Below are 14,136 nucleotides of genomic sequence, written 5' to 3'. Positions count from 1 at the left end.
TTCGTAAGCATTTACATTGCTCATAATAAAGAGCCTCAACCAAGTTTAAGTCATAGGGTTACCAAATTTTGGAAATCTGAAAAGAGGACACTTTTTCAAAATTTTCAGATTTTCGAAATCTCAAAAAAGAGGACATTTGGGCGTCCTTCGAGGACACTTTCAAAAAAGTCAAAAAAGAGAACTAATCCGCTTAAAAGAGGACGTATGGTAAACCTAGTGTCAGTAGCATATTCATGGTGATTGTTTGAGATGCAACTCTCGCAATAGCTATGATCAGGGTGAAACGATGTCGCAATTTGATTTGTTTTGTTCTCAATGGTAATGCATTAGCAATCTCAACTGATGGCGGATTCAAAAATCCCTGATATTAAATCGAAACAAATATTTAATTTCTCAGCAATTAGTAAGGACCTATAAGTCGAGCGATGATACAAATCCGATATTTGAGTATGAATAAGCACTTGAACATTCCTGAAAGCGAGCGGCGGATGTAAGAAAGATATACTGCATGTGACAAAAGATTTTCTTCCAACAGCATCTCATGTTATAGACTGTCATACTCATCTTCGTGACTGATCCCACTAATTACTACAGAAAAATATCATTTATTGTTCACGTTTCCATATTCCCACAATCTGAACACTTTGGTGATAATGGAAAAGTCTGGATAATTAGAAAAATCGTTCTCTAATTATGCGCCATTAACACCGTGATTCACGGTGACTGAATAAGGAATGAAATGCCAGTTTCTGAAGTAAAGATTACATTTCGTTTCGATGAACTGTAACAAATGAATCTCTTCGACTAATTGTTACGTATTATTGGACATGAAAACAACTCCGTCCTCACGACGAGGGGATATTCCACACCCCAATGCCCTATGACAAGTTGTGTTTTCGTTTAGGTGATAAATTATCCTGTGTGTAGGCCCGATCGGGCTTGAGCGTGCATTAAATCAATCATAGCAAAACTATTATTTCGAAATATGACAAGAAGGAAAACATCAGAAAATAAAGATGGTAAAAATAGTAGCGGGTGTTTCACAGATGGAAACAGTGTATTAGTAGAGTTTTAGAGGCTTACTAATTCAAGTAGATGAATAATTTCTAAGACACGTCGGATCTATGAATCTTTTGTGAACCATGTTTTATCATATTTGTTGATATATGATTGCATGATGAATCCGTTTGACAATAGCGCGAACGTGAAACATTCCACGCACCCTGAAATTATCTGAACTTCTGCGAGATCAAGTATATTAATCCGGCGGAAACAGTTTACTCTGATAGTAATAATAATATGAAGATCGTAGGCCTTACATTATAGGATCGAAATATGAAAGTTATTACGAAGAATTAAATTCGATCTCAGCCATTGACAAAATTATAATAAAATAATGCGTGTGGTAAAAATACACTGGGGTCACGTCTCTAGGGTTTACTGTTTTGATCGCTGGTCAATCCATACAAAAACGGCCATTTTTTCTTCACGATTTCTAATACAATGTTCACCCTTTCGGCAAGATCCGCTACTTCGATCACAGTGTGCGGTATGTTGAGTTCAACTAAAGTCTGTATCATTGAATTGTGAATTTCGTGTAGCTCCACAATGTCACTTTCTCGTCGTAATCCATCAGAAATCACGAATTCTTTTCTTGGCTTTGGGATAATGACGATAGCGTCTTGGTTGGCCTGTAACCTGTTCAATAATAGAAAGGATGATAACTTATTTACTGACAAATTACAATATTATTAAACTCAGACAAAGCGAAATTACTAAATCAGTGGTAGCGTTGTCGCCTGCACAAATGGCAAGTCTGACTTGTCTGCCGACAAGAAATTTAGCCACAAACATTGATTCAACCAAAATACGTTATCACTTGGAATGATTTATCCAATTGAAATTCCACTCACGGGCATAATGCAATAGAGCTGTTGGATTACAGACTGAACATGGCTTAAGCGACCAAGCGAAAATTACTGTAGCACTAGATAGCAATACCTCGAAAGTTCGCCCTGTACTTCGGGAACTGTGATCATGCGATCATACGCTCCTTTCTCGCAGAAAACTCTCGTGTAGATAAAACCGTCTATGATGCATCTGTCCCACAAAAACCCGGAAACATCGCCCGCACACTCTATGAATGAACAGGTCACATAATTTAAAAGCGGATATCAAGTTGGCGACAACAATCACCTGCCACCTCTGCGGCTTCACTGCGTAGCTGCTCAGTCAATAATTCATATTGAAGTTGTAATAGCATCACCGGGTCCATTAACATGGCCTTGAATTGAGACCAAGCGAAATTCGACTGTGTAAAGTTAGATATTGAGCTGAGCAGTAAAGTAGTATACCTGTGTATATCCTTTGGCTTTGATCCATATTCTTGCAATCTCCTCTTGGCCTCTGAACTTATAACTGGAAAATTCCCGGTCACTCAACAAAGCCTGCTGTAGAGTGGTTTTTCCAACACTGTGAGCACCGCTTTATGTATATGCTAAGCTTCCTCTTTTGAGCCATGACCGACTGATATATTCGCACGACGGGGTGAATTAACCTGGCTAGGTCAGTGATCTACAAATAAATCTCGTCGCATAGCTATTTGAACAGAGGGGCGTTTAGCCTGGCGACGCAACTGAAAGCCTGTAACGCGTTATTGTAACGAGGTATCGACAATCGGTATTCCCCATAGGTGCTTATGTTGTTTTATCCACTTACGCAACCAACCGCGGAGACAGCGAATTTTATAGCGTCATAGTATAGAAATTAAACATGGAACGGCAACGACCGATTTTGCAGCTTCGTTCCGCTTCGCCGAGGCTTGAGTAGAGAATCGTTTTACGTAAGCGACTGTAGGATTTCTGGCAATCCAAAAGCTATCTTCCCGAGCGCAAAATTATTGAATCTGGTCTTGATCGAAAGCTACTGTTGCACCGATTCCGAAAATATTAATTAAAATAATGATCAGGCACTGATCCACCTAGAATCCGTCCTCCAAGTCTGAAATAACGGCATTGTTCGAACAATCGGAGAGTCGCAACGGGTCATTGTTATGGCCACTGTGTTGCGGTTACCCGATTGTTCGGAACAATGCCGATATTTCAGACTTGGAGGACAGATTCCAGGTGGATCAGTGCCTAATCAATATTTTAATTTGTATTTTCGGAATCGGTGCAACAGTAGCTTTCGATCAAGACCAGATTCAGTAATTTCTGCGCTCGGGAAGATAGCTTTTGGATTGCCAGAAATCCCACAGTCGCTTACGCAAAACAATTCTCCACTCCAGCCTCAGCGAAGCGGAACGAAGCTGCAAAATCGGTCGCTGCCGTTCCATGTTTAATTTCTATAGTGATAGTCTGCCTCCAAGCTAACACAGCATTATTCATGGCTCATTGCCCAATTTGTCTTATAGTTATATCGATCGAATCTACAATTTACATAGTGACTTTCCAAAAATAACAGTTGACTAATGTCATTTCATCTCGCTCTGCAGAGGCTCTCCTTCTTTTTTCGACAAATCCCCCTTGATGATAGTAAAAAAAATCCTCGCCCCTCCCCCTATTTTCATGTCAAGAAATATTTAAAAAGAGCAATCAGAATGTTTGCAATCCTAACGCATTGTTTTGTGGCATGGAAGGTTGTTGTTGTTTGTGGTATATTCATGGTGTTTGTCGACTACAACGGTCATGGTCATGTACACAACGCCGATATTACTTATTTCTGATTCCGCAACTGCCGAAATTTAGCACGACCCACTTCTAGGATTTTGTAAGACACCGCTTAAGCGGTGAGATGACGAGAAGGAGCCAAGATAAACCACCAACGCATGAAAGGTGCTATGGCTGTTGAGACACTTCCAAAATATGGAATTCGGTCTGTAGGCCACACAGAACAGTAATTATGAGCAGGAGGCAAATCACGCGGATAACGAAAAATGTTTCAGTTGAATATTTTGTAGAACATAATCATATGCAATGGCAGCACCTATCACATCAATATTTTAGCAATTTTGGTGCCTAATCCCTTATATTACCCCCATGAGATTAGCTCAAACATACCTGACCATAAGCCAAATTCAAAACTAACGGCACAGCTACACGCATCCACCAGTTACACTTCATTCAGGGACATCTTCCGATTAGTTCATGGTTCGGTATCAGTCAAAATCTAAAATCAGTGTGTGGATGGTGCGACACAATATGACATCGATCAAAACATAATTAGGATTGTTACCATTGCTGAAACGTGGAGGTTTCATCACAACTTAAACTCAATAATAGTTTAAGAAACATTATTTCTCTCAGGCGGCTTCGCGGCTCCGCTCAGATGCTTCCACGCCCCCCAGTTCGAGACCACTGAGTGTGATCTTACACTCGTAGCGAAAACAATGCATATTTACACCAAAAAGGCCGAAAAAGGTGGTGAAAACAGAACCTGACTCGGAAATATATCGCGGTCATAAATTATACTTCCTATACATATACGACATACGCGCATATACCTTCTTGCGTTGCTACGTGTATGCATAATTTGAATTAAAATGTTGCACTCGATTCACACCGCGGTATAAGTCTGAGAGGTTCGTGGGTCGGTACGTGGGTAGAAATATACACTTTTTTCGTGTATGACTCGTGAGCAACGTATGGCTCCTCTGATTGCAACTAATGGCTCTCCGAGAAACAGATGTTCACAGTTTCCAAGTAGCAAGTTTGTCACGAATCAAGATCCATTATAATCTTCGGTATGATTTATCATGGGAAATATATATTCGCGGTGGTGTATGCACGGTATACACAACGCATTTCAATGACTGTTTAGTTTGACTACCGGTATAAGGCCGTGAGTTCGGACGACCTGTGTCAAACGTTTAATTACTTAGTAATGGCTGTTTATTCCAACGTTTCTAACCTACGACAGCAGTAAGATTTGGTCGGAAAATGGACACTACATTTGGTAATTACACATCTATTTACATAATTCGGGGAATTCAGAAGCTTCGGACGGATGTCACTAAATCAAATATAATTATGACCATTTCCTGAGAACTGAGACTTTCCATCGCTGTAAACTAGCTGTCGGGTAGCTGAGAGATATCGCAGTGATATATATTCCTCCTTTTGAATATTGTAAGATGCCACTTACGAAGATCGCGTGGCGAGGAGGAGACTATAGATAAAACTCGTAAACCTCTGTCGGATCGGACATGTCTTGGAAGAGTCACATACGATCAGAGGTGGGCAGTAACGAAGTGCTTCTACTTTTTGGAAGTACTCAAGTAGTTTTCCTCTACTTCTAGTACTTAGTCAAGCAGATCTGATTTTCTCTACTTCTACTTCGTAATATTTTCTGATCTACTTACTTACTTTTCGCTATTTTCAGTTTGTAGAAGTAGATTAATCCCCAATACGAAAGATTGCCTGAGGAATTTCGGGGATGTTTTCACGGAGTACCAACATTTAATATTCATAAAAGTCAAGAAAAGCCCAGAGATTTCGTTTCGCTTCGCGCACAGAAGTTATGCAGTGACAAATATCTTTTCGCGAAAGTATCAGTGAATATATTTTATGCGCCGGCTTGCTTGGTTCCGCTCACACCGCCCATATCAAATATTTCATCACATAAATATGGCTTATCATAACGTTTGAAATAGGGATGGTGTGAACTTGAGGTTCACGTTCGCGTTCTGTGTGTGAACCTCACAAATTTAAAGGTTCACGTTCACAAACGAACCTTGGTAGGTTCTGCACTGTGAACCTTTTTCATATATTGCTATTTTCACGTCATTATAACATCATTGGTTGACATCAATTGCATTTCAACTGCGGGCAACTCTATTATTGGCGTTGGCAGTATAGAAAAATCAACACTAAACGAGTATGCACACTGAAAATTTCAAAACTTTTACTTGCTTTGTTACAAAAGTTTGCTCAAAATATCCAGCTTTCAGTTTGTGAATATTTAGTGACTCTCTGATGTAAAAAATCTAGCAGGCGAGTATTGGGTTGCAGACTACTGCTGTTTAACTTGTTAATGGGGTAATATCGGTAGCAACTATAGAACCGGGTTTTACACTTTGCTCAATGTCAACATCGCAATACTCAGACGCCAAGTAGGCCTACATTGTCCGATCTGGCCTAGACCGCAAAGGAGTAAGCATGCATTCACTTCCAAGTCCTCGTCGAAATTATTGGCAAAGCGACGAAAGATATTGATTTTATTGGATTATTATATCATTTGATTGTCCTACTTAATACATTTGATACATTCAACAAGTACTTTAACATGGTGGCATTATGTGCCCGAGTCATCGCTAGATATCGTGTACATTAAAATAGGCTATCACGTCACTGAAATATAGGGTTGGAATTAGCAATATGACGTCACGTGACGTCATGAGGTTCACGTTCGCGTTCACACAGAACCTTTCGAAAAGGTTCGCGTTCACACGAACCTGAACCTTTCAGAGGTTCACACCATCCCTAGTTTGAAACTACCGTTCCGCAATTTAGCAATTACCTCTCATATCGTAATCTAGCAGCCCATGACGTGTCCTGCTAATCTGGAAAATCCGGCTTTTATGAATGTTACACCTGTTTTAGCAGATCACCTTTGAAGCTTCGTGGACATTTGGCATATTCGAAGTGGTATTTTTATTTCACTTTCAATTCCGAGTATCATACAATGAGTTCTAATTACTTTCAGTTCTTTTGTCTTCTGAACATACATGTTGCAAAAGCAAGTGCAGCATTGCCTGTATTTTCGGAAAATAAAGCTACACTAAATGAAACTGTTACGATCCACAATATTTGTTATTAACGTATACTATCGCGCAACTTCTCCGTATTGCTCTTCGCCTAAACTTGGGGCCTTATAATATGTGGTAGGACGCCATGACATGATATTCCCTAAAACGGGCTCTGCTAGTAAACAAAGGGTTAGTATCGCATTTTCATATCAATACTATAACTTGCATCAATACGAATCAAGCTCTCTGCACCTTCCGCATAGCTCAATTTGCAGCTTTTGACAGTCCATGCAAACGAATTAAGACTGTTTTCAAAACTACTTACTTACTTGAGTAGATTTAAAGTCGGTCAATTCTACTTCTACTTCAAGTAGTTTTAGGTGGCTTATGGAATAAGTACTTCTACTCGTAGTTGAGGAGATTTTTTCGTCGCTACTTCAACTTCTACTTGAGTAGCTTTCTTGACTACTTTGGCCACCTCTGCATACGATACAGTCACTTAAACCACAACTATCGAAGGTATGTGGTCTGTTCGCCGCCTTAGTTACTCTCTGCCAGTTAAGGTTCTGTTGATACTCGTCAACACTCTATTCTAATCAAAGTTACAATACGGAATTCTTCGCTGCGGTGCCGCCAGCAAGAATACGACTGAATCACTGCAAAACCCCAATATCCGATCATTCGTATCATTGTGAAATCCCCACGGGCGCCTGGATCTGCACTTGATAAATCTCTACTCAAAAGATTTGATGTTCTAGACATAGAAGATATGGAGAAACTAGAATCTGCCAAGTTAATGTATCAGTTCCATTGCCGCCACTGTCCCTCGAATTTCAACGACTACTTCACCTCGGAGTCAAAAGCGCACAAGTACGGCACACGCGCGTCAACGAAGAACAACTACCATATGATCAGGACGGAATACAAGAAAACGCATTGCTCCATAAAGTAGGCCTATGCCGGACCAGCATCAGCCGGCTATTCGGAAGTAGTCGAGCATGTCCGCATTCAAGTCGAAATACAAGCAATTTCTTTTAAATTAATAGTAGTCAGCCTACAGGATTAACAGACCACGACCTAACACATCGATCTCGCCTTTCGCCACATGCCGCCTCATTTTGTCGCTTTGCTCGCATATTCTCTGCTTTATTTTACATTCAGTGTGCATGCCTCTTCTCTATACTTCGCCTAGGCCAAGGTGGGTGTCTGAATTCAAAGACTACTCCAAGTCGTTTCGACACCCTCCTATCTTTTCACTGTATCGCAGTTTTGTGGTGTTTTGAAGTGATGAAAATATTACTAAACTGATACTGATACCCATTGATGTTGCAGCTGTGGAACTTACCACTAATGGTGTGGCACTATTAGTTGAGTACATCTAATATATATGTCAGTCAGAAAGAAGGAATTCCGGGATACGTGCTCGAATTATATTCACGATTCGCCAATATAAATCAACTATGACCAGAACGGACATGCCGACCTTTACCTGAGTTGTTAATATCATTTTTGATTCCTCTACCATAAGTTTGGTAAATCCAATTATGCTGAATAAAAATATTTCTGTGTCATATAAGTCACTGTTTCCGTCCCCAGTCAAGATGTACCACGTGGCCATGCAGCCTCCTCATGACTGTTCGTACCAGTTACGTCAGATTGAATCAGAAACACTTGTACGCGGCTATACTTCAACGCGGCAACTTGACCTCATCCTGATTTGATTAAAATTTGCATAACATTTTCTCGCTACGGTCAGGATGATCACTTTCTCTTTTAACACGCGAATTCCAATAATTTATCGATGGTAATTCATAAAGTATGATTAATCCGACATAATAGTCGAAAATCTAGGAGTCAATTAATAGATCGCATGCGTCCTACCGAAGCGAGATATGACAGGATGAACAATAATTTGCATGTGTAATTGTTACATAGCCGACGATAATATCGATTATACATAACAGTGTTGGTATGGTTACCAGTGAATTCACCCAAGTTACCAAGTGAGTTATAGCATGTCTGCTTGTTCAATGTTCGGGTAATGTCATATATCTAATAATTGATTCTGCAAAGCGGGGCTTCAATTGTTGTCTATTTATCTTCGTACAGGCGAGAACACTGCATATCCCGCATGCTATAGATCAGGGGTGGGCAAACTACGGCCCGCGGGCCTCATGCGGCGCGCAACACCGTTTTGTGCGGCCAGCGAGAATCTCAAGAAAATTATTAGAAATATTGATTAAACATTTTCCTGGTATATTTTATCATGTTAATTCTAAGGTAAATACTTTCTATATTATTTTTATGTATAATTTCTGGCGCGACAGCCCAACCTCAACTCAAGACCCACGCATTTCGAATGTGAACTGCTAAACATCACAGAAATCCTAAACGGGATTGATATCATTCGGATCACGAGTGTGATTTCAGATTGGCCACTTCAACAACGTTTATTAATTTTAGTGTTGTGCTTGGAGAAAACGATTAGCGGGTGTATTAAGTAGATTCGTTTTCTGTATGAGTAAAACAGGGGTGGGCAACCTGCGGCCGTAGAAGGAAATTTGTGCAGCCGTGGACGTGAAATTCAATTAGTACGTGTGTGACATGCAATTTGAATTTACGAGTCGATTCCCGATTTCTTGAAAGATTTCAATTAGTCTTGAAATTTTCTTCGCGCTACGCGCGATTCAATTTCACTTCACTTCCTTTTTAACGCTCTTTGCCATCAGAGCCCCACAGTACAGATGCGAAAAGCAGAGGAAAATGATGCGCCTCATATAGAAATACCAAATCGGAGTCGTGTGCACCTCTCTATACCGACAATCTGATAGGAGGTCAAGAAATAACATGCAGCTTGCAACAGAGTGACTAACATCAATTGGCCAACCCGGAGATGCATCATCATTTATAACTTGCCTTTAATTCTCGAAAACACCCCCTCCATTAACTCTACCGGTGAATCTGATCACATGGGCTGAGAAAGGTTAAAGTTTGATAGTAATATGTAAACTACAAATAGTATTGACGAAATTCATTAGTGAATCTGAAAACAAAATTCGCGCATATCGCGAATATGAACAGTTCCTTACCATTTCCAGTGCCCACTCGTGATTTCGGTTCGTATAGTAAGCCTATATCATTTAATAGAGGAGTCCGGGGTTCACCGGAAATAGACATGGTTATTTGGCGCCCAGCTGGTTCGTTAGGAATATGCCCAAGAATGCGTCCGTAGGCTACATGGGTAGTCGAAATGCGGCCGTGAATGGCCAAAATATTGGCCACCCCCTGGCGTAAAAGTAGGCTGTTTATATTTTATCTACACATAGTAGAAGCGTGTTTGAAGGTAATATGATTTTGATGCTGTCAGCATTGTATGTCATGGAACTGACCCAAAAGTGGGATTAGCAAATCTATGAACGTGTAGCTGCTCCCGGATTTCAATTTCAGTTCCTTTTCTAAGAATCGGGACAACCGACTTTCATCCCTATAGTTTTGACAAATTGTTTTTTGATGTCGACCAGCCTATGAAGTCTCGCCACTGTTTCTGGGGCGTGTACGATTTCCTCAAAGCAATATTTGGTTGGTTTCAAATAAGCATATAGATTATCTCCATGTCCGCGCTATATAATCAAATACCAATGTTGTGTTTTGGTTTATAATCCCAAGTTTATATAGTGCGGCCCGCGAATGGATCCAGATGTTGAATGCGGCCCGCCAGCTCAAAAGTTTGCCCACCCTTGCTATAGATTTTATTTATTTCCGAGCTCCATCGGGGATTACTTTTTATATCTTGCTACCTTCGTCGAAACTAATTCGATAAGAATAACGTCACCGTGTTTTCCCTCGACTTTTTATTGTGAGTTTATGTCAATCATGAAAATGCAAGAAATGCAATCAAGTACCCTTTTAAGGCTATGATAAGGCCAATATTTTCATAAAATCTTGCGGCAAACTTCTTTTCATTTCGTAACCAGCCAGGGCCATTTCAACTTTACTTGTTTGATCACAAATTCCGTTCTTCTTTTAATTTCGAAATCTTTGATAATCAAATGAGGAATTTGCAATTCGGTCATGAGTGAGACCATCGCGTCGTGAATTCGGTTGATGTCGTTCATGTCGGTTTCCATGCGGACTCCGTCGAAACTGAGCAGTTCCTCTCGAGGCTCTGGCACCAACAATAATACGTCTTCGCCCTTCTGAAGTCTGAAGAAGTCAGTAAATGAAGAGGCATCGCGGGTGAGTAAATTATTACGGTTACTGAACAAAAGGTTACCAGCGAATTAGCCACCTGGTGAATTCGGCATAGAAATGTTATAACTATACTATTACTATGTAAGCGATGCATGGATATTAAATAAATAAATTCGAAATTGGTTGTTTCACTGACTATGAGCGTCAATTGTACGGCACTTGGTATGCATCAATAGGTTAGTATTATAAGTATGGGCCGCCAAGCGCCGAATTGCAAATGCCGAATTCACTCGTACCAGTAGACATTATAGATAGATATTATTATAATGGACGTGGAACCGTAGAAGGACCCTAAGTTAGTCTTAGAAAAACTACCTACGCACTATAACCCGCACGCAATCACCTTAACAATCCTGTCTTCACTGTTGGTATGGCGAGTATTTTCTGTACTTCCTCTCCGCCACAAAATACTTTGGTGTATGCTATAGGATCGATGATTCCACGATCCCATAGAAAGCGGCGGTCAAGTCCTCCGTTGTCTGGTTGCAGGCAATAACATCAGGCAGGCAGTAACTAAGGACTACTTTACCAAATACTCATGATGGTTTTGCCAACGTGAACTATATTCAAGTAGTTATATAGGTTTTAAGACTATACTTCCAAAATAGTTGAACAGTTTCTTTGGCAAAACTCCGTTGATCATGAAAAGTAGAAATACTTGTTGGATAAGTTCGCGTCACTTTGAAGCGTGAAACCGTCATAAGGACCGAAAAAGTCATCAGTAATTACTTAATATATCTTTCCATGTTTTACGTAAATTTCTAATACCATTATCCATTTTGCGTTAGTCGAGAAGATGCATCTTGCTATTCCGAAAGTAACCACGCCAGAGAAACTGTTAAAAGTATGCACCCCTCCACCAAACCTACGTTTGGAGTATAGGCTACTCTTCCGACGTTTCATTGTCTGCTTCGTTGTTGAAGTCTCTTTTTCACGTCTCGGAAACCACAACCTCTACTTGTAATAGGGTAGAGTGTTTAAGGCGATACTTCTTCTGAGTATCAGCGCCGACTGCTTGACGATCTATGGCAAAGATAAGGTATATGGACATAATGAGGTAATCACCTGCAATCTCGGTAGTTTCCTTGGCAATTTGCAGGTTCACCAGCTCTCGCTGCAGTCGCCGAAACGTAGGCTCACTTTGTAGCATCTCCTATTGCAATAAATATCCCTAACGGTGTTCTTCCATACTCGTGATTTACTCACTTGCGTGTAGCCTTGCTCTTGGACCCACGTCCTCGCTATTTCGTGTTGGCATTTAAAGCCGAACTTGATAAAGTCTTCATTGCGTTGCAGGGCTTCTTGTAATGTCTTGCCTACGCTGTGCGCTCCTGATATGTAAATACTCAGCTTAGTTTGTAGCGGCACAGTATTTGTGCATAACATTTTCCTGAACGATAAATGCAAATTACCCTACTGGCAAATGCTTTCGTAACGTCGATAATTCGATAACTACGCAACTAGCAACTACACACTTTCAGAACAGCTATATAATACGTTCCGCCTGTGGCTCGCTGTGGATGATCTTATAAAATCGTCGATGCGTGAATCATCGGCTACCAATGAATTCACCAGCCGCCTTATCTCACCATTCACGCTGATATTCTGTGAATCATTTATTTTCGAATTTAATGATACAATATTTATGCATCGCCTTCATAATAGAAATAGTTTTTCCATTTTTCTAATGCCAAATTCGCCAATTTTCGAATTCAACATACGGAATTCAACAAGTCCCAAAATTTACTAGTAACCGAATCATCCTTCGATTGTTACAGTCAATCTCAAGTATCGGGGTTTGTCATACTATAGAATGGTGAGTGGCCCATTCTCTTTATTTTGTTCTAAAGCCCGTAAAGACGAGTTGCTTCATATGAGAAATTGTGGAATTGATTCGAAAAATGAACAATTAAACAACATTGTCGAAGCATGAATGCGGTGCATAATACGGCGTGGGTATACGCACGCCTGGCTTAGACCGTACGTAAACGATAGTTTGGGTTATTGGTTTGGCCAACAGCAAGCGACAATTTCCCAAATCACGAAGTGAATATATGTAATGAATTACCCATTGCTATAAGACATACGAATGCCGAAATCACTCTTCAGCGATTCGATATCATACATCTATATTCCCGGTATCGCTACGATTGAAGACATAGAATCAAAGTCAGTCCAATCATTGACTAAATGCGGCTTACGTAAGCCCTCTACGTGCGGTTCGAAAACTGTTTCCATGGAGTAGCGTAGATACTAGATATCGTAGGGGTGACGATAAGCGCCTACCAATCTGGCGGATCTGGTTCGATTCTCGTCAGAGGTTTATCTGGACTCCTCTTCTCCCGCTGCCGCCGTTCTGACGGCGACAAAAAAGCCCAGAAAAAGACCCGACGAAAGAAAGCACTCACAAGGAATGGAGAAGAACTAGTAGAATAGGCCGCGGCATCAAAAAATATCAACATCGAAAAGAACTATGACATCGGGCACTCCGGGCCGAGATGGATGTTAGATTAAAAAGGATTGCAACTGCGTGTCGTTCGACATCCTCCTATCTGCTCATTACATCGCCTTGTGTCTTATCGCATTGTACATTGCGTGTGAATTGTTCAGATGAAATTATAACTCAACCATTATTATATTCTTTATTCACAGTAAAACTGATAGATACACACATAATCCGGGGAGCAACCTGCCCCCAAAGGAAAATGGCGAGATTGGAGTAAATTTTTAAAATTTCAGTAATACATTCAAATTGTTATTCCTATGCAATACACGGAGAAGTCAGATTACAGAATTGCAGCAGATGAAGAATTGGCAAGGGTTACAGAGCAGAGGTAGAGATGATTGAAGATGAAGAATCGAAATTACAGAAATTATGCTGTGATTCACAAGTGTAATTTTAGTCCAGTGGTGCATTCAAGGCCTTCCGAAGAATGTGCACAGTGCCCAATAATGTGATCTTTTGGATCATGTCGAATCGAACGTTACCCGGAATTTGTTGGATATGTCTCATGAGTTTTTTGCTCACGACCCCTGTAGCGCCAATGACTATCGGTACAATGTTTATTTTGCATCGCCACATTTTCTCACATTCCATTTTGAGGTCTGCGTATTTAGAGTGTTTTTCTGATTCTTTTTGC

The 14,136-nt window shown here is 40.4% G+C and overlaps 1 protein-coding gene across 1 annotated transcript; it reads right to left on the bottom strand.

Annotated features, from left to right (window-relative positions):
• Positions 1-585: 585 nt before the first annotated feature.
• On the bottom strand, positions 586-12,730 carry LOC145454285 (uncharacterized). Its single transcript, XM_080332281.1, has 9 exons — positions 12,203-12,730; positions 12,062-12,149; positions 11,340-11,475; positions 10,741-10,948; positions 2,558-2,574; positions 2,355-2,484; positions 2,197-2,284; positions 2,002-2,137; positions 586-1,698 (listed from the first exon to the last, which is right to left on the bottom strand). The coding sequence occupies exons 1-9, from the start codon at positions 12,380-12,382 to the stop codon at positions 1,431-1,433; spliced, it is 1,251 nt and encodes a 416-aa protein (XP_080188407.1). The 5' UTR covers positions 12,383-12,730; the 3' UTR covers positions 586-1,430.
• Between the last annotated feature and the right edge of the window lie 1,406 nt (positions 12,731-14,136).

This window comes from Botryllus schlosseri, chromosome 13, assembly GCF_051294905.1.
Source record: "Botryllus schlosseri isolate E-star chromosome 13, Bs_hap1, whole genome shotgun sequence".
Taxonomy (NCBI): Eukaryota; Metazoa; Chordata; class Ascidiacea; order Stolidobranchia; family Styelidae; genus Botryllus; species Botryllus schlosseri.
This window is presented reverse-complemented; position numbering and strand designations above follow the sequence as displayed.